The 20892-nt window shown below is 53.4% G+C and overlaps 2 protein-coding genes across 10 annotated transcripts in view; both read left to right on the forward strand.

Annotated features, from left to right (window-relative positions):
• The window catches only part of LOC116957542 (uncharacterized), a 305854-nt gene extending 303329 nt beyond the window's left edge, over positions 1 to 2525 (forward strand). For all 8 annotated transcript variants that reach the window (XM_076056492.1, XM_076056488.1, XM_076056489.1 and 5 more), the window contains one exon: positions 256 to 2525. In XM_076056492.1, the coding sequence (XP_075912607.1) occupies positions 256 to 370 (115 nt within the window). In that variant the 3' untranslated portion in view covers positions 371 to 2525. The remainder of the gene's footprint in view (positions 1 to 255) is intronic.
• A 5026-nt stretch (positions 2526 to 7551) lies between these two features.
• LOC116957551 (uncharacterized) lies at positions 7552 to 19949 on the forward strand. Of its 2 annotated transcripts, none has more exons than XR_012930880.1 (5): positions 7552 to 11524; positions 12984 to 13064; positions 13875 to 13986; positions 16697 to 16817; positions 17608 to 19949. XR_012930880.1 is itself a non-coding variant. In XM_076056506.1 (5 exons), the coding sequence occupies exons 1-5, from the start codon at positions 11455 to 11457 to the stop codon at positions 17761 to 17763; spliced, it is 540 nt and encodes a 179-aa protein (XP_075912621.1). In that variant the 5' UTR covers positions 11116 to 11454; the 3' UTR covers positions 17764 to 19949. The 2 variants fall into 2 exon arrangements, 1 of the variants encoding a protein (XP_075912621.1); XM_076056506.1 differs by having other exon boundaries at positions 11116 to 11524.
• The last annotated feature ends 943 nt before the right edge of the window (positions 19950 to 20892 follow it).

A 20892-nucleotide genomic window follows, 5' to 3' on the forward strand; every position in this document is an offset into this window, starting at 1 on the left:
CTCGGTGTCACTGACGAGGTTTCACGTTCACGCACCGCTGGGTCTCTTCCTGAGCGGTTCACAGCGGCCGTGCCGGGGACGCTGAGCCAGCACCGAGCTCCTGGGTTCAGCCCCTTGGTCTTGCCGACTCGAACCGATATTAAAGCGTGAGCGCCATTGAGGCCCTCTGCTCGTTCCCGGCGAGACGCGTCCACGCGTTGCTGTGTGCAGGCACCGCGTGGTTGGTAAACCTGCTGTTTGTTTTTATTTCCACAGTGACGGCGGCTGTAAAGACGTGCCTGGGGACGTGCGTAGGGACGTGAAAGGGCAGCCGCTGATGAACGGACACGAAGAGAAACGACAACAAGTATTGGAGACCGTGCCCGTTTAGTAATGGTCAGGCAGCTCGATGCCCCTTCTGATTGGTTGGCACGTGGAGCGGGTCGCACACACAAATTGCCCGTGTGCTCCGGGTTCCACGTTTTACTTGAAACCTTAGACCGTGCCTTTGCCACCTCTTGCCTTGACAACCGTAACTTTCTAGCGGATATCTCTCGTGTCTCCAACTCCATCACCTCTCTATCCTGGATTTCTCAGAGTGTCCGTGAACGAAACCACGTGACCCCAATCCTGAAATTGCTCCACCAGGCCCCGAGTCTATCTGGGGTGCACTTGATAATGGACGCCACTGTGGCTAGGAGATGTTAACTACCTCTCCTGGTATACAGGAGGTCGTGAGTTCGTGTGATGGTGAACGCGCGAGCGCTGTGTGTGAGACGCAGAGTTAACGCGTGATGGTAAATGTGTCGTTAAACCTGCCACCACCCAACACAGTCAGTTAGTAAGATTGGTGGCGGCTTTAACGACACATGTTTACGCGATGTAATCCAAAAAAACTGTGTTTTGGATGACATTGGTCACGATGGCCAACGTGTTAAACGGAGACTGAGACTCTACCCCGATCTCGCGAGATCTCTCTCTCTCACCTGGCTAAACAAATCGATTCTTAATTTATTCAAATCGTAATTACCAATCGTGATAATGGTAGAATCGCGAGGGGGGATGGGTGGGGCCTGATTGGCTGACACCCGTGCGTCGCTCTCATTGGCTGAGCGACTTTGTGGGCGGCAACGTTTCCTCGGCCAATGCTGCTGCTGCGTTCTCATTCTGTTAAGCGCTTTGTAGATTTTTAGATTAATTTTTATCCCCAGTAAACATTTTCTCTCCAGGCATCCTACCGGTGGGTCGCACTCAGTGAGGTCTCTGCCTGTGGTGTGGATTTGTTGAGAGCAGGGCCGGATTCAAGTTCTTGTTAGGCCCTCGGCACTGCAGTTTCGTAGGCACTTTGAGTGATAACTCTCTACAGATGCTGCTGCTGCTGCCCCATGTCACGACCACCGCTGTCACTCCACTCGCTTCACAGGTCGCTACTTCGTCCAGCCGCTGGACAGATGTCGTTACTGCTGATATAGTCTGTGCCCTCATTCGATGGGAGGGTGCGGAAGTGTGCCCCAGATAAACGGATTTCATTTGAAATTATTGAAACAAAAATCGTAGAACCTAGGCACAGTGCACCCTTTGGCCTATGGGATAGCACGGCCCTGGTGGGTGAGTGGGTGAGTGGCTGGGTGGGTGGGTGAGTGGCTGGATGGGTCAGTGGGTGAGTGGGTGGCTGGGTTAATGAGTGGATGGGTGAGTGGGTGGGTAAGTGGATGGGTGAGTGGGTGAGTGGATGGGTGAGTGGGTGAGTCGCTGGGTGGGTGGGTGAGTGTTTGGGTGGGTGGGTGAGTGGATGGGTGGCTGGGTGGGTGGGTGAGTGGGTGAGTGGGTGGCTGGGTTAATGAGTGGATGGGTGAGTGGGTGGGTAAGTGGATGGGTGAGTGAGTGGGTGAGTGGATGGGTGAGTGGGTGGATGAGTGGGTGAGTGGCTGGGTGGATGAGTGGGTGGATGAGTGGGTGAGTGGCTGCGTGGGTGGGTGAGAGGCTTCAGAGGGGGGGGATGGGAACGTCTGACATGAAACTTTGCTCGGTGCTATGACATACAGGTTGTTTTTAAACGATGGACCCGATTTGACATCATATCTTTGAAATTGGGTCCATATTTTTGAAACACCCTGTATATTTTTTTCCCATTGATGACGATCGCTTGTGTTGTGATCGAAACGTCGTAGTTTTTATTTTATTTACTTTTATTTTTTCTATCTACGTGACTTTACCGACAGACCCAAAGAATAGGATATGAAATAAAATTAAAGATTCATACACTGGTTTTAGAAAAATTAAGGGTCATGGTTTAAACATCGAATGTTTCGTCTTTGTGTATTGATTCTGCGCCCCTTGTGTTCGTGTTGTTCGTTGTGAGTTGATGTCGCGCCCCCGACTGGCCGTGCTGATCGTAGCTCGTCGGGTTCCTCCGGTCTCAAGTCTTCTGGTTGTGACATTCACTGTGGGCAAGACGTGCTTAGAGTCGTGCTTTGTGATGCAAGACTCGCATTGTACCTGAGACTTATTACGTAAATAAAGACACAAACTTGTTGCGTTCTCTGTCCAAGGGCTCAAGCTCCCCTCATCCCACCTCGTCACTCACTCCTCACCCTCCTCACCTCGTCACTCCTCACTCGCCCTCCTCACCTCGTCACTCCTCACAAAAGTCTCTCTCTGTCTGTCTCTCTGTCTGTCTCTCTGTCTGTCTCTCTGTCTATCTGTCTCTCTGTCTGTCTCTCTGTCTGTCTCTCTGTATGTCTCTCTGTCTATCTGTCTCTCTGTCTGTCTCTCTGTCTGTCTCTCTGTCTGTCTCTCTGTCTGTCTCTCTGTCTATCTGTCTGTCTCTCTGTCTGTCTCTCTGTATGTCTCTCTGTCTGTCTCTGTCTCTCTGTCTCTCTGTCTGTCTCTGTGTCTCTGTCGACCTCTGGGAGGAACTCGTCCCTCAGAGCCGCCCTCAGCCAGAGGTGGGAATTCCACATTCCATGTCCCTTTAAAGGACCGACAACTCCTGACTGCACACACCGTTGACAACTCTATCATTACATGCGCTTGTAGGTGTTGTGTGTAATCCGGTGAGCGCATTGTGCTATGAACCTGTCCCCTAGGTAGACTCAGCCTAAAACGAGTAGCTGGTGTGTTGTGTAAACGTCGCCACTGGGGAGACAAAGGCGGCCGGGCGTGCTGCTGGCTACGGGACTGCGAGGCTCTGGATCTCGATGCAAGTTCACGGTGCTCGGTGAGAGTCCTCGAGGTCGCCGCTTTGTCGCCGGCAAGACGACAGCGCCCCCCGGTGGGAGACGGCGTGGCCACAGCCCCGCAGAGCCACGCCGAGAGACGCGCACAGCGCGACTTTGTGCGAGTCTCTGGGTCTATGTGCGAGTCTCTGGGTCTCTGTGCGAGTCTCTGGGTCTATGTGCGACTCTCTGGGTCTCTGTGCGAGTTCATGGGTCTATGCGCGAGTCGCTGGGTGTATGTGCGAGTCTCTGTGTCTTTGTGCGAGTCTCTGTGCGAGTCTCTGGGTCTATGTGCGAGTCTCTGGGTCTATGCGCGAGTCTCTGGGTCTATGCGAGTCTCTGGGTCTATGCATGAGTCTCTGGGTCTATGTGCGAGTCTCTGGGTCTCTGTGCGAGTCTCTGGGTCTATGTGCGAGTATCTGGGTCTATGTGCGAGTCTCTGGGTCTCTGTGCGAGCCTCTGGGTCTATGCGTGAGTCTCTGGGTCTATGTGCGAGTCTCTGGGTCTATGCGCGAGTCTCTGGGTCTCTGTGCGAGCCTCTGGGTCTATGCGTGAGTCTCTGGGTCTATGTGCGAGTATCTGGGTCTCTGTGCGAGTCTCTGGGTCTATGCGCGAGTCTCTGGGTCTCTGTGCGAGTCTCTGGGTCTCTGTGCGAGCCTCTGGGTCTATGTGCGAGTCTCTGGGTCTATGCGCGAGTCTCTGGGTCTCTGTGCGAGTCTCTGCGTCTATGTGCGAGTCTCTGGGTCTATGTGCGAGTCTCTGGGTCTCTGTGCGAGTCTCTGGGTCTATGTGCGAGTCTCTGGGTCTCTGTGCGAGTCTCTGCGTCTATGTGCGAGTCTTTGGGTCTCTGTGCGAGTCTCTGGGTCTATGTGCGAGTTCATGGGTCTATGCGCGAGTCTCTGGGTGTATGTGCGAGTCTCTGGGACTCTGTGCGAGTCTCTGGGTCTCTGTGCGAGTCTCTGGGTCTATGTGCAAGTCTCTGGGTCTCTGTGCTAGTCTCTGGGTCTATGTGCGAGTCTCTGGGTCTATGTGCGAGTCTCTGGGTCTATGTGCGAGTCTCTGGGTCTATGTGCGAGTCTCTGGGTCTATGCGCGAGTCTCTGGGTCTTTGTGCGAGTCTCTGGGTCTATGCGCGAGTCTCTGGGTCTATGCGCGAGTCTCTGGGTCTATGTGCGAGTCTCTGGGTCTATGCGCGAGTCTCTGGGTCTATGTGCGAGTCTCTGGGTCTATGCGCGAGTCTCTGGGTCTATGTGCGAGTCTCTGGGTCTATGTGCGAGTCTCTCGGTCTATGTGCGAGTCTCTGGGTCTGTGTGCGAGTCTCTGGGTCTGTGTGCGAGTCTCTGGGTCTCTGTGCGAGTCTCTGGGTCTATGCGCGAGTCTCTGGGTCTATGCGCGAGTCTCTGGGTCTCTGTGCGAGTCTCTGGGTCTATGTGCGAGTCTCTGGGTCTATGTGCGAGTCTCTGGGTCTATGCGCGAGTCTCTGTGCGAGTCTCTGGGTCTCTGTGCGAGTCTCTGGGTCTGTGCGCGAGTCTCTGGGTCTATGCGCGAGTCTCTGGGTCTATGCGCGAGTCTCTGGGTCTATGTGCGAGTCTCTGGGTCTATGTGCGAGTCTCTGGGTCTGTGTGCGAGTCTCTGGGTCTGTGTGCGAGTCTCTGGGTCTATGCGCGAGTCTCTGGGTCTATGCGCGAGTCTCTGGGTCTCTGTGCGAGTCTCTGGGTCTATGTGCGAGTCTCTGGGTCTATGTGCGAGTCTCTGGGTCTATGTGCGAGTCTCTGGGTCTATGTGCGAGTCTCTGGGTCTGTGTGCAAGTCTCTGGGTCTCTGTGCGAGTCTCTGGGTCTATGCGCGAGTCTCTGGGTCTATGCGCGAGTCTCTGGGTCTCTGTGCGAGTCTCTGGGTCTATGTGCGATTCTATGGGTCTATGTGCGAGTCTCTGGGTCTATGCGCGAGTCTCTGGGTCTATGCGCGAGTCTCTGGGTCTATGCGCGAGTCTCTGGGTCTATGCGCGAGTCTCTGGGTCTATGCGCGAGTCTCTGGGTCTACGTGCGAGTCTCTGGGTCTATGTGCGAGTCTCTGGGTCTATGTGCGAGTCTCTGGGTCTATGTGCGAGTCTCTGGGTCTATGCGCGAGTCTCTGGGTCTATGCGCGAGCCTCTGTGTCTATGTGCGAGTCTCTGGGTCTATGCGCGAGTCTCTGGGTCTATGCGCGAGTCTCTGGGTCTATGTGCGGGTCTCTGGGTCTATGTGCGAGTCTCTGGGTCTATGCGCGAGTCTCCGGGTCTATGCGGGTCTTTAGTGCGAGTCTGGCTCTCAATGTGAATCCGTGGCTCCACCCAAGTCCGTGGCTCTCCGAGGGTCTCTGGGTCTCTGTGCGAGTCCACGGAAGTCTATGGATCTCCCAGTTCATGGATCTATGATGGTCTACGTGGGAGTCTAAGGGTGCACGCGAATCTATGGATCCCCCACGTGACTCTATGGGTCTCTGCACGAGTCGATGGTTTCTAGAGATCTCCGTGTGACTCTATGGGTCTCTGTGCGAGTCCCATGCCTCTCCACGTGCGAGTCCACGCGTGGTGAGGTGGAGACCCCACGCAGAGCGCGCAGCAGAGAGCCGCACCTCGACTCCCAAGACAGCCCCAACACCGCCACTCCACACAGACCCCCACCACTCCACACAGACCCCCACCACTCCACACAGACCCCCACCACTCCACACAGACCCCCACCACTCCACACAGACCCCCACCACTCCACACAGACCCCCACCACTCCACACAGACCCCCACCCCCACCACCACTCCACACAGACCACCACCACCACCACCCCCACCCCCACCACTCCCACCACCACCCCCACCACCACCACACAGACCCCCACCACCACTCCACACAGACCACCACCCCCACCACTACCACCACCACCACCACCCCCACCACCACCACACAGACCACCACCCCCACCACTACCACCATCACCCCCACCACCACCACCACCGCCACCCCCACCACCCCCACGCGTGAAGCGGTCCCCCACGAGGCTCCACGTGGACCGCGGGGAAAGTCCCACCGCTCGAGTCGGAGTCGCGCGCGTGGCCTTCAAACAACAAAATCTGGCGCCAGCCCTCGCCCGTGTATTTATTTATTTATTATTGCGACGTCTCCCGCAGCGTCGCGGCACGCAGAGCCGCGTCTGTGAACGCGCTGCGATCGTGGCCCTGTGCCGGGGACAACTCCCCCTGAGAATAATTCACGATTTGTGTGACCCCCCTTAGGGCTTCGTGCCTCCACTCCTCACTTTTGTTTACTGCTCATCATCGAGTTTTACTCTTCTGGGGAGGATTCTTTTCTCACATTTTACTTCATCCAAGTTGCTACACAGTTGGGATTTAGCCCCCCCCCCTAAAAACCATGCGATTTCTGCGTGCTGTATAATCATTGCAGAGATGCCACTCGCAGCGAATGACGCTGCAGCGTCTACACAACTTATTATAACGTCACGTGCGTCGTCATGTACGAATATAATCTATGGATGTGAATGGGAATCTGTGGGGTCGTCACTTCTCGCCAAGACCGTGAGGCTGGCTTGGGTGGGAGGGGGAATTGATACAGCAGTGGACCGATCATGGCACACTGTTAATGACGGTGATGATGACGTCACAACTGATTATACTACGCCGATGACATCGCGGCCGTGACGTCATCGGCACAGGGACAGCTCCCCCCCACTCCCCCCCCCCACCCCCCCCCACTCCCCCCCCCACTCCCCCCCACTCCCCCCCCCACTCCCCCACCCCCCCCCACCTCCCCCCATATATGAATAAGTCAATGAAATGTGAGCACGTGGCGGACCAGACGAAGGGAGTCGTGGTAGCGGGTGCAGCCCCCAGCCCGCAGGCCGCGTGCTTGACGCCCCGGGTCTCGAGGAGTCGTGGCGCAGTTTAACGTCCCTTGGAATGTCTCGCTTAGTGCCATGATTTGTTTAAAATGAGAATCTTGCATCAAGCAGTTTGGCCAATGTCATTACTGAATGGCTGCATGTTGGAGGGAATTGGCGTTCCGAGAGAAAATGCCACGTGGACGAGGAAAACGGCGTTCAAAGTTCCCGACAAACAGAATTCAATCCACAGACAGACCCACTCCATTAGCTCGATTTGGCAAGTGAAGCCGTTGATAAACAGTGAGTCCTCGTTTGACACGGGGGGACATTCGTTCTCCAGCCCGTGCCACTCACTCACCCATTCACTCACCCATCAGCTCCATCTCTTCTCCAGCCCTTGTCACCCACTCACTCACCCATCAGCTCCATCTCTTCTCCAGCCCTTGTCACCCCTCTCTCCAACACTCAGGGTCCAAATGTCGAACCTACATACCAGGAAAGTAAGAGATCGCCCGTGTGTATTCATGTTTAACTTCTTTTGCACCGTATGTAGCCAACCGTGCTAATCGGAGGTGCGGGTAAATAAGAAACTAAAAACTCAACAAAGCAGTTCTAAGTAAACGACTTTTGCATGTCGATGTAAAAGTCGCATAGCTCCAGTGACTTCCTAATATGGGAAGGAAGCGCGTTCCACGCGCCACGTGATGCGGTGACTGCCGTCTTTGTTCGATGGTTTGACCGGAGTTCGCGTGACGATGGTTTTTGTTCTTTGATGAGATCATCGAGGTATTGGTGGTCCATTTGCGGCAAGCACTTTGTGTGGTGCAATGAGCGCGACCTTCATAACGAATTCGTTCGACAAACCGGAAGCCAATGCAGCTCGGCGAGCACCGGACGGACACAATCGGATCTTGCGGTGCCCTTCACGACCACGTGCCAGAGGACGTTGACAACGCAGCAGCCCTTCACGACCACGTGCCAGAGGACGTTGACAACGCAGCAGCCCTTCACGACCACGTGCCAGAGGACGTTGACAACGCAGCAGCCCTTCACGACCACGTGCCAGAGGACGTTGACAACGCAGCAGCCCTTCACGACCACGTGGTAGAGGACGTTGACAACGCAGCAGCCCTTCATAACCACGTGGTAGAGGACGTTGACAACGCAGCAGCCCTGCACGACCACGTGCCAGAGGACGTTGACAACGCAGCAGCCCTTCATGACCACGTGGTAGAGGACGTTGACAACGCAGCAGCCCTTCACGACCACGTGCCAGAGGACGTTGACAACGCAGCAGCCCTTCAGGACCACGTGCCAGAGGACGTTGACAACGCAGCAGCCCTTCAGGACCACGTGCCAGAGGACGTTGACAACGCAGCAGCCCTTCAGGACCACGTGCCAGAGGACGTTGACAACGCAGCAGCCCTTCACGACCACGTGGTAGAGGACGTTGACAACGCAGCAGCCCTTCACGACCACGTGCCAGAGGACGTTGACAACGCAGCAGCCCTTCACGACCACGTGCCAGAGGACGTTGACAACGCTGCAGCTGGGCAGTGTTTGAAAGCGTCCCGTAGAGTCGCGAGTTGCAATCATGGAGCCTTGTCGATCCTGTGCCGCATGCCACCGATCGTGGTGGTCGAGGTGGTGGTGGTCGAGGTGGTGGTGGTGGTTGAGGTGGCCGTGGTTGAGGTGGTGGTGGTTGAGGTGGTGGTAGTGGCGCTGGTTGAGGTGGTGGTGGTTGAGGTGGCGGTGGTGGTGATGGTTGAGGTGGCGGTGGTTGTGGTGGCGGTGATTGTGGTGGCGGTGGTGTTTGAGGTGGCGGTGGTTGAGGTGTTTGAGGTGTTGGCGGTGGTTGAGGTGGCGGTGGTTGTGGTGGCGGTGGTGTTTGAGGTGGTGGCGGTGGTTGAGGCTCTGTACGAGTGTAAGGGGCTGGCGACTCCGAGACCTTTAATTCAATGACCACAAGACCGTGATTTCGATGTCAAACTAAGATTGTGCTGGAGGCCCCGGCGGCACAGGCGTCTATGATGTCTCCTGGCCAAACTCCATTTCGCAGAGCCAGGAGACTTAAGTCACTGAGTGGCCACGTGGAATCTTCGAAGTCGAGCTGTGGAGGAGAGGCTACCATTCCTCTGTCTGGAGCTAGACTGGTAACCGCCTGGACCTCTGTGGAATGCAGGTGGTTGAGATGACTGGCTCCAGTCACCATAAGGGATGGACAGTCTTCCACTCGGGAAACTGCCAAACAACACGGAGTGGTTCTTCTTCTGAACAAAAGAATGAAGGAGGTGTGGGAGGGTGGTGGTGAAGTGTGGAATCTGTGAGTCCTTGGCTGTCGTGGGCTCACCTCCCCATCAACGGGAGGCAAGGAATGGCTGTGGTGGTGCTGGCAGTGGTGGTGGTGGTGGTGGCGGTGGTGGTGGCAGTGGTGGTGGTGGCTTACGCTCCCACTGAAGATGAACATCAGTGGAGGGATGCACGCAAGGCTGATGAGGCAGATGCCTTCTATGACGTTCTGTCACAGAAGCTCGCTATAGTGGCCCCTCAGGAGAGAGTCCTCCTGTTGGGAGACTTCCATGCCCGAGTAAGTCATGATGCAAGCATCTGGGCTGAAGTGATTGGAAGGCATGGGCCAGATCAGCTCAACAATAACAGTCGGACGCTGATAGACTTCCGTGCAGTCCATGGGCTTGTAATCACCAACATCCTGTTTAACACGTAGGCTTTCGCGACCAATATCATCCTAAAGACCTCTATTGTGGATATCAACATCATGTTCTGGCAACGGCGCATCCACACAACACCATGGATGCACACCGGGTCCGAGCAAGAACATCTCTGCTGGACTATGTAGTGACAGCACCGTGGATGCGAGCCCACGTTGTTAGCACCAGGAGCTACTCAGAGCCGGATGACGGTTCTAGTAGACCCTAGGCACTTCTGTTTCGTCGGCCTTCAGTGATGACTTTCTACGGTCGGCGCTGCTGCTGCTGCTGCTCGCCCGTGTCACTACCACCGCTCCTGTCACTCGCTCGAATAGTGCGAACCACACCGCTTCAAGATGCCATTGCTCATTTTGCAGTGACAAAATATCGAAAAGTTCGTCTCTGGTGTAAATTTCTACTCTCACCTTATGACACAAAAAAACGATTAAGATTGACATGACTCATGCCTCTTCGTATATAAACTGTTGCATATCCTTGCTGTATAGATATATATTATTATTATTCAAGAAAATATCTCGGAAAAAAATGTTGTTGTATCATACAAACAAGAACAAAAACCACGGTCAGTCTTGATTTGGAGCTTTCGTGACTGAAGGAATCCATACTCGTTGGTTCTTTCGGTAAAATCACGTGGGAATAAATAGAATTAAATCAAAGAAATCACGACAGCAAGAAAACATGCTGAAGTAGGCGAGATAGCTGCCGTGGCAAGATCTGTTTAGAGTTAGGAGCAGTGACAGAGGCTGATGTGAGTGTAAATGTGGTCGGTGTTACCTTGTTGTCGCGGCATCTCTACTACCGACCACACTCACATCAGCCTCTGCCACTGCTCCTAACTCTAAACAGATCTTGCCACGGCAGCTGTCTCGACTACTTCTGCACGCTTTCTTGCTGTGGCTGTCCCAACCTGATGAAGACCGATTTGTGTCGCGATCGAAACGTCGTGATTCATTTCATTTCATTTCTACCCCACGTGACTTTACCTAAAAAAAAAAATTTACACGGTCAAATATATTTCTGTCCGCCTAAGGTGCAGCATCTGCTGCGGCCTCTTGGACAACACGGCCCTTGCAGCCAACTCCGCTGATGCAATCGACAGCCTTGAGTCGAATCTCACGCCTCGCTGAGAGCCACAATCCCAGACCATCGTGTGGCTCGGGGATTTTTTTTTTAAATAAAATAAAATTCCCCACCCCAAAACAAAAGCCGTCTTGCATCACGACGATGTTCGTCGGGAGGGGGTGGGGTTCACTTTAGGGAAAGCGTGCGGCGGTTTCTCGGAAATATCGCGCGAGCAGGGGCAAATACATTCCGTGCTCACGGGGGCGCGCCGTGGATGAACGCCTTAAAGCCCAGTGCACAGCGCTGGGATCGCTGCGTTTTCCTCCAGGCTTTTATTGCAGCTGTCGTCCACACGAAGTTGTGGCGCCCGGTTCTTCAGAGCGGAGAACGACGGATTGCTTTAGAACTGCGTGTTGGTGTTTAGTTGGTTGCCCTTCCCCCTGCACACCCCCTCCCCCCCCCCGATTAGCAGCACGGTTGGCTGACGAACGCTGGTGCGACAGAAGTTCAACGCTGTGCACATTCACACACACGCGCGCGCGCACGTGACGGTCAAACTTTGCTGGGAGCCACGGCGAGCTTCGAGAACAAGATGCTGGGCAGCAGCAGCAGCAGCACCCCGCGGCTGCTTCTGCTGCTTCTGTTGCCTGCAGTTGTGGCAGGTCAGTGCACACCGCGGTCGCGCTTTGAATACCAGCCCATAGAGTTGATTACCAGCACAGAGAGTTGAATACCAGCCCATAGAGTTGAATACCAGCCCAGAGAGTTGAATACCAGCCCAGAGAGTTGATTACCAGCCCAGAGAGTTGATTACCAGCCCAGAGAGTTGAATACCAGCCCATAGAGTTGATTACCAGCACAGAGAGTTGAATACCAGCACAGAGAGTTGATTACCAGCCCAGATAGTTGAATACCAGCCCATATAGTTGAATACCAGCCCAGAGAGTTGATTACCAACCCATAGAGTTGAATACCAGCCCAGAGAGTTGATTACCAACCCATAGAGTTGAATGCGAGGCCGGGCAGTGAGTTGGAGTCTGGGTTCAACTCCACGCCCCGTCCACGTGCTGCTGCTGCACTTGACGTGAGCATGAGAGTGTAATCCAAGGGAGATGTGAGCATGAGAGTGTAATCCAAGGGAGATGTGAGCATCAGAGTGTAATCTAAAGGGCATGTGAGAGATTTAAGAGAGAGGCATAGAGAGGGACACAGAGAGTCGGAAATAACAGCTGACATAGGAATTTAGGATGGAAACATGACAATCAGTTAAGATTTTACCTGGTTAATAACGTCCTCAGCATGAGAAGTCTTTATGTTGTCTTGTGTTGTCTGTGTGTTGTCTCTGCTTGTGTGTCTGCCTTTGTGTCTGTGCTTGGATCTGTGTCTCTGTGCTGTCTCTGCCTGTGTGTGGGTCTTGGTGCTTCCGAATGTTTGCTGCCGTGCTCCACTTTGCTCTATGAATACCTCATGCTAATATGTCCCGTTGTCTCCCAGCCTTGCCTTCTCGTGCTAATATGTCCCATTGTCTCTCAGCCTTGCCTTCTCATGCTAATATGTCCCATTGTCTCTCAGCCTTGCCTTCTCTGCCTATTCAAGGCGACTTCACTGTGTGCTTGTACCTGTGCTGCTCCGCTCTACTTGAATCTCTATGTGTGTGTGTGCCGTCTGTATCTTAAATGTCATACTTAACTTGCAATTTAGCAATCTTTTAAATAACGTCATCAACCAGGCTATGCGTTAATTGTGTTTTGACCGACCGTCTGTGTTTCTTTATATGGTTTCCAAATTCTGCTCAACTCTGTCTGGTATGCTTCTCTCTCTGTGTCCCCTATTGTGTCGGTGTTAGTTCCCCCTACTTGGGTGTCTGTGTATACATCTGGGGTTATGTGTTTCCCCTCTCTCTTAAATGTAGCTCTTCTGTACCTGATGATGGCTGCTTGTGTTGCAACCGAAACGTCGTACGCTATTGTTATTTTATTATTTCTTATTTATACGTGACTTTACTGAAAAAAAACAAAGATTGACGTCCTTCCAATTATTGTTCAGTTTGTACCCATCTTCTCCGTTGAAGTTGTGTCTGTGTTTATGCATCTGGATGGCTTCATGAACAAATCTCTGAAGGTTGTGGCAGCAGCTACGTTCGGGATACGAACCGACATGTCTCGGACCGCATCCATGAACACGAGGCGGATCTGGAACACGGTAGGACCAATACCTCTGCCGTTGCTGATCATTGTTTGAACGCTGTGGACTCACACGAAATATATTTTTTCAACTAAAACTGCAGATGTTCTGAATATTATATTGAAATTGTCTTATAATTATAAAATATTAAAAGTAATTATAGCTATAAAAAAATAATACTTGAAACTTTGTAGCAGAACGAAGAAAAATGGAGAGTACAATTATAACAATCACAGATTCATTCCAGAGAATGGAAAGCCCTGGTAGAATCATTAGAATCTAAATGTTTAATAACAATCATTAACATTTTTTACAAAATTCATGCTTCTCCATTCTCCCATGGAGTGGTGATAGTGGTGGTAGTGGTGGTGGCAGTGGTGGTAGTGGTGATAGTGGTGGTGGTGGTAGTGGTGGTAGTGGTGGTGGTAGTGGTGGTGGTGATAGTGGTGGTAGTGGTAGTGGTGACAGTGGTGGTAGTGGTGATATTAGTGGTAGTGGTGGTAGTGGTGGTGGTAGTGGTGATAGTGATGGTGGTGGTAGTGGTGGTGGTGGTATCAGCCGCTGAGATGACGAGGCGCTACCGTCACGGCTTGTGGCCAGGTCGCCCCCTCTGAACGAGAGCTCAGAGCCCAGTCACCTTCACCTGGTTACATCAACTAACACACCAACATGAACGGCTGATTGCGGATTTTGTTGTTGTTGTTGCTGCTGCTGCTGTTGTTGTTGCTGTTGTTGTTGCTGCTGCTGTTGTTGTTGCTGCTGCTGTTGTTGTTGCTGTTGTTGCTGCTGCACACTCGACTAACGCGACGCCGTCCCTTCCGTCGCCAGCAAGCGACCACCTATCGCAGTCGGAGCTCACCAGACTCTACAACACCAGGGTCACTTACGTGGAGTGCTGGAAGAGACCCTTCGCGGCCAACATCCCACACGCCGGCATCGTGTGCGTCCGGCAGTGCACGAGATCCTCGGGGACGCGTCCGTGGACACGTCCCCGTGTCGCCTCGTCTCATTCTTCCTTCTGTCTGAGCGACCTGACGACCCACCCCGTGTCCCCTACGCTCACGGCCTCTCTCCTTCCTGTCCCCTTCTCGCTCCTCGTCAATGGAACCAACACCCCCCCCTCCTCCCCCCGCAGCACTCAGGGCAATCGCCTTCACTGTCGCAACAACAACAACACCAACAACAACAACACCAACAACAACACCAACAACAACATCAACAACACCAACAACACTAACAACAAAATCAACAACACCAACAACAACACCAACAACAACAACACCAACAACAACACCAACAACAACATTAACAAGCTGCAGCTTCCGTTCCTCCCTTTACACCACCGACAGTCTCTTCTCGCCTAGCCCAGCATCATCATCAACATCATCCTGCTGATACTGCTGATACTGCCTAACTCCCAGCTACGACCAAATCTACACAAACCCCTACCACAACCCCTACCACAACCCCTACCACTACCACCACCCCTATCACTACCCCTATCACTACCCCTGTCACTACTCCTATCACTATCACTACCCCTATAACTAACCCTATCACTACCACCACCCCTATCACTACCACTAACCCTATCACTACCCCTATCACTAGCCCTACCACTAGCTCTATCACTACCACCACCCCTATCACTACCACTACCCCTATCACTATCACTACCCCTATCACTACCACAACCCCTACCACAACCCCTACCACTACCCCTATCACTACCACTATCACTACCACTACCCCTATCACTACCACTACCCTTATCACTATCACTACCCCTCTCACTACCCCAACCCCTACCACTACCCCTACCACTACCCCTATCACTATCACTACCCCTATCACTACCCCTATCACCACCCCAACCCCTACCACTATCACCTCCCCTAACCCTATCTCTAACCCTATCACTACCCCTATCACTACCACAACCCCTATCACTATCTCTACCACTACCCCTATCACTATCTCTACCCCTATCACTACCCCTATCACCACCCCAACCCCTATTACTACCCCTATCACTATCACTACCCATATCACTACCCCAACCCCTATCACTACCACAACCCCTATCACTATCTCTACCACTACCCCTATCCCTACCCCTATCACTACCCAAACCCCTATTGCTACCCCAATATCTACCACTACCCCAACCCCTATCACTATCTCTACCACTATCCCTATCACTACCCCAACCCCTATCATTGCCCCAACTCCTATTGCTACCCCAACATCTACCACTACCCCAACCCCAATAACTACCCCTACAAATACTCCAACCCCTATCACTATCCCCACCCCTATCACTACCCAACCCCTATAACTACCCCTACCACTACCCCAACCCCTATCACTACCTCAACCCCTACCACTACCCCTATCACTACCCCTACCACTACCCCAACCCCAACCACTACCCCAACCCCTATCACTACCCCAACCCCTACCACTACCCCAACCCCTACCACTACCCCTATCACTACTCCTACCACTACCCCAACCACTACCCCAACCCCTATCACTACCCCAACCCCTACCACTACCCCTATCACTACCACTACCCCTATCACTACTCCTACCACTACCCCAACCCCTACCACTACCCCAACCCTTATCACTACCCCAACCCCTACCACTACCCCAACGCCTACCGCTACCCCAACCCCTATCACTACCTCAACCCCTACCACTACCCCTATCACTACCCCTACCACTACCCCAACCACTACCCCAACCCCTATCACTACCCCAACCCCTACCACTACCCCTATCACTACCACTACCCCTATCACTACTCCTACCACTACCCCAACCCCTACCACTACCCCAACCCTTTTCACTACCCCAACCCCTACCACTACCCCAACCCCTACCACTAGCCCAACCCCTATCACTACCCCTACCACTACCCCTATCACTACTCCTACCACTGCCCCAACCCCTACCACTACCCCAACCCTTATCACTACCCCAACCCCTACCACTACCCCAACCCCTACCACTACCCCAACCCCTATCACTACCCCAACCCCTACCACTACCCCTATCACTACCCCTACCATTACCCCAACCCCTACCACTACCCCAACCCCTATCACTACCCCAACCCCTACCACTACCCCTATCACTACCCCTACCACTGCCCCAACCCCTATCACTACCCCAACCCCTACCAATACCCCTATCACTACCCCTAGCACTACCCCAACCCCTACCACTACCCCAACCCCTACCACTACCCCTATCACTACCCCTACCACTACCCCAACCACTACCCCAACCCCTATCACTACCCCAACCACTACCCCTATCACCGCTCACTTGCCGTGCAAAATATATCCATTATTGCGCACTGCCCCGCCCCCCCGCAAGATACAAAAGTCTATTTTTATACTTTTTGCATTGTGTACAGTCTGGAAACTACCCACATGCCACATTTCAAGTTTGTAGCATGTCGGGAAGTATGCTAAACATTTCGAACAGACACACATCATCACAAATTTCCCTTTTTTATATATATGTAGATATACGATAAAACTGCATCTCGTAAACGCTGAACATTGCCAACCAACACAGCGTGGGCGTCTCGTGGCGATCACGTGACGCGCGCCTCTCCCCTTCTCCATCCTGCCCAGGGTCACGACGGAGAACGGAGGACAGTGGTTGATCCACAAAGGGAAGAAATACGCATCGGATTCTTCCTGGCAAACAGTCGTGGTTGACCCCAAGCACATGAGCGGCCAGTGGAATGTGGTGGTACGTAGTGCACGCCACGACACAGCATCATCATCATCATCATTATTATTTCTATCAAAGTGTATTTGTTGTTATCAGTCTCCTTGCACTGTTCACCTATTGGCGTTGTTGCCCGGGCCAGCACCGGTGCAGAGACGAGGCCACACAGGAGGCTGCCTCTGGCGTTGGCCAATCAGTTCCAAGGACGATGCATGGCACTGTCATCAAAGCGTGTTCGTTTGCATGACTTATCACGAGCGTGATGCGTGCTTCGTGTTAGACTTGGTGATGCCTTGCGGTCGCTTCTGTGTCCGTTCCGTGTTTTGGCGTCTTAACACGACCCCGGATCATTTGCTGGAAAGGGGCACCGGCAAAAATGGTCCAATCGATATTTGACCATACTTCACCTCGCCGGTCAGTGCGGGTTGGTGAAGGAAGCAGAGCGATTGAGAGGCGCGCTAGAAGCCACAGACGAACGGGGGGCTCGGAGAGAAGCGGCGCTGCTAACAATCGCCTAAGCTCTGGCGGTCCTACATTTGGATGCTTGGGTCCACTCTGAAGCCCATCGATTCGGAGCAGGGAAGCTGCAGGCTGCTGCTGTCGTTGTTGCGACGGCGACGACGCGGAGGCGACTGCCCGACAGGGAGCGAGCGAGGTGGCTGTCAGTGGCCACGACGGCCGCTCGCTACGAGCGGCAGGAGCGAGCGGCGCCCCCTCGAGCGCTTCGCCGACTCTCATTGCTGCCCCCACCCCCCCCACCCACCCACCCCACCCCCATCCCAATCCCCTGCCCTGCCCCTTACCGCTGCAGCCATCGTCTGGCTCTATGGCTTACCCCGGAGTGACCGTGGGAGACCTCGTGCGGCACGGTGGTCACTCCTACAACGTCTTCTCCAGCAACTGCCTGCATGCCGCCAACGACATGAAGAGATATGCCACGAGCAACGACTGCGGGGGGCTGTTCTAGTGGGGGGGAGCGCTGTTCTAGTGGAAGGCCCCCCACCCCGCTGTTCTAGTGGAGGGCCCCCCACCCCGCTGTTCTAGTGGGGCCACCCCGGCGACCATAAACCCCCCGCGTGCCCGGAGAGAGGCGCCATTTTGGTCGCCCCCAGCGTCGAGGCGGCAGCAAAATCCTTCAGCCGGGCAGAGGCGTCCAGATGAGCACCCCCACCCCACCAGCACTCATTGAAGAGCCGCTCCCGCACAGGGCACTGGAGCAGCAGCGGCAAAAGCAGCGGCAGCAAAAGAGTAGAGAGCAGTAGGCGTGGTAGAAGCAGTCGCAGTAGACGCTGTAGTAGTAGTAGAAGCAGTAGTAGCAGCAGAAGCGGTAGCAGCAGGAGTAGTAGACGCAGTAGTTAGCATCAGTAGTAGCAGGAGGAGGAGTAGCAGCAAAAGCACCAAAAGCAGTCACAGAAGCAGTAGCAGGAGAATCATGAGCAGCAGGAGCAGCAGGAGCAGCAGCAGTAGCAGTGGCAACAGCAGGAGAATCAGGAGCAGCAGCGGTAGCGGCACAATTCGGTGGCTGTTGGCTGCTTAAGGAAATGAGAACCGGCGAGGTGTCCAATGTCTGGTCAGGGCCCGTGCCTCGGTGGTGCGGTGCCTCTCCAAACACAGACGCTCGACGTATTCCCCGTGATCTTAAGAGCCGCCAGCATGACAATGTGTTCTAAACCCCTCCACCACCTGACGACCTTCGTTTTTGTTGCGGCCACGCACGTACTCACGTGACGGATGGATTTGGTTGGGCCGCGTAAGGTGGTGGAGGAGATTCCTAACGACAACGCAAAAATTGGGTGCAAACGTAATTGCGATGCAGTGGTTCAAAAGCCCTCTCAAAATGTATCGGGCAGTCCTCGGGTTACGAACTTAATTCGATCCTGAGACTCCGTTCGTAAGTCGGGACGGTTCGTAAGTCCCTCCCTGTCAATCATCCTCCATTCCCAACTCTTTCCACGTTTGTATTTCTCCCTCAAATCCCTTCAATTTCCCTGCCTCTAACCAATCCCCTTTCGGGCCCCGTTAAGTATCACTCATTCCCCATCATGGCTATCACTCATTCATTCCCAATTCATTCATGGGGCTTGCGGTTGAGAAATGGAACAAACTTCCCCTCCACATTAAACCGTCACCTTCGCTCACCAGCTTCCACTCCTTACTCAACACTCCCAGTTCCCAAGCTCACCCGACGACCCCCATAATCTCGCCCACACGAACATCAACGTGACTCTACGTATCCTCATTATACAGCTATCACTCCATTCCCCTTTCGTTAAATCCACTCGTCATCATTTGCTGGCACCAATTTCGCTATCTCCGAATCCACGCATCATCATCATCATCATCACCACCGATTTGGCCCCCATTGCTTCCTCTCGTCTATTTCATTCACCGCATCTCCACCATTACATTCCCATGCTGTACCGTTGTTCAGTCTTTGTTAAGCGCCTTGGTTAAGAAGGCGCGATATAAAAGATGAACATCAATCGGATGCGCTTGCTTTTACTTTCCGATTATCCGCGCCACGCGGTGTCCACCACGTCAGCTGAGAATCGTCGGAAGTGATTCAATCTCTAGGCATGTATACAGCAAACCCCCCCCAGCCCATCGCATCGGTTGCCTTCTTGAAAATAGTCGCAATCGGCAGATCCGTGATCCGAACACTCGGAGGCATTGTGGGTGCCAAACGAGGGCTCTGGTTCACGGTTTGTAATGCGACACGCAACCCCTCCGTCGTGTGTTATGTTGTGACCCTTAAATCAGGGGGTTGGCAAGCCGAAAATGACAAGAAGAGACGAAAAAAATCTAATTCGGTAACGAACACAAAAGTTTATAAATCCCTATTTCTAGAGCCGCAACGTGACGTGGTGGATACGAGATGGAGGTCATTGATGAATGCAGTCGATCATCGATTATCCGGCTGCTTACAACATTATCCGGCAAACTGCTCCAACGATTGTAACCAGTCCGGCGATCGGCACCGCGTGCGTGACGAAGTCGCTACGCTTGATTTCAGTGTTAAGTATTTTATACATTATACAGTACATACAACTTAAACAATGAAAATGCTGCATATATAGACATTTTCATGACTACCTTATTCTGCTCGTGAGTAGATTTTAGAATTATGCATGAATCAATAAATAATTAATCAAGTGCTGCGATGTGCGTGAGTGAACATGCACTCAACACCGCCACCGAATGGTACCAACAGCACCGTCCGGATCCCCTGCATTTCTCTTACGTCTGAGAGAGCGCCATCTAGTGGGCGCCAAGGGGTAACTGCACGAGCACTATCGCGTAACCGGTATCCAATCCTGAGCGGGGATTATATCTGGGCCAAGGGGGCGGAGTCACAGAGGAGTCACAGAGAACGTTCGGGAGCCATCGGGAAGGTTCCACGAGGGGGGCGTGGCTAGAGGCAGGGGAGGACACGTGGTCGGTGTGGGAAGCCGCGAGTCCGGACCGCGTCGCTGCTCAGCCTCACCTCGCCATCGACCGCGTGGCGGATCCCCAGCGAAGCTCCCCTCACCTCCCCTGGCACGCCGCCAGGCAGCGGCGTGATCGGAGAGAGAGGGAGGCGAACCTCGAGAGTGGGACGGAGAGAACGCCTCGTCCAGGGCAGTGATGGAGAAGGGAAATACCGGAGGGAGAAGGAGCGGAGCTGTGCGGAAATTGAGTCAATAAAAGACAGCATTCAAGAGTCGTCGTGCAAGTCGTTTATTACACATACAGATGTATGTAGCTGTGCCTTAATGTGCTTAACAATAGTGCGTTGTAGTGAGTAGCCCGTCACACACTAGACTCACGTTATAGTGAGTAGTCCGTCACACGCTAGACTCACGTTATAGTGAGTAGTCCATCACACACTAGACTCACGATATAGTGAGTAGTCTGTCACACTCTAGACTCACGTTATAGTGAGTAGTCCGTCACACACTAGACTCACGATATAGTGAGTAGTCTGTCACACGCTAGACTCACGTAGTGAGTAGTCTGTCACACACTAGACTCACGTTATAGTGAGTAGTCCGTCACACACTAGACTCACGTTATAGTGAGTAGTCCGTCACACACTAGACTCACGTTATAGTGAGTA

The sequence above is a fragment of the Petromyzon marinus genome, chromosome 76 (genome assembly GCF_048934315.1).
Source record: "Petromyzon marinus isolate PM22_M1 ecotype Great Lakes invasive population chromosome 76, UKy_Petmar_22M1.pri1.0, whole genome shotgun sequence".
Taxonomy (NCBI): Eukaryota; Metazoa; Chordata; class Hyperoartia; order Petromyzontiformes; family Petromyzontidae; genus Petromyzon; species Petromyzon marinus.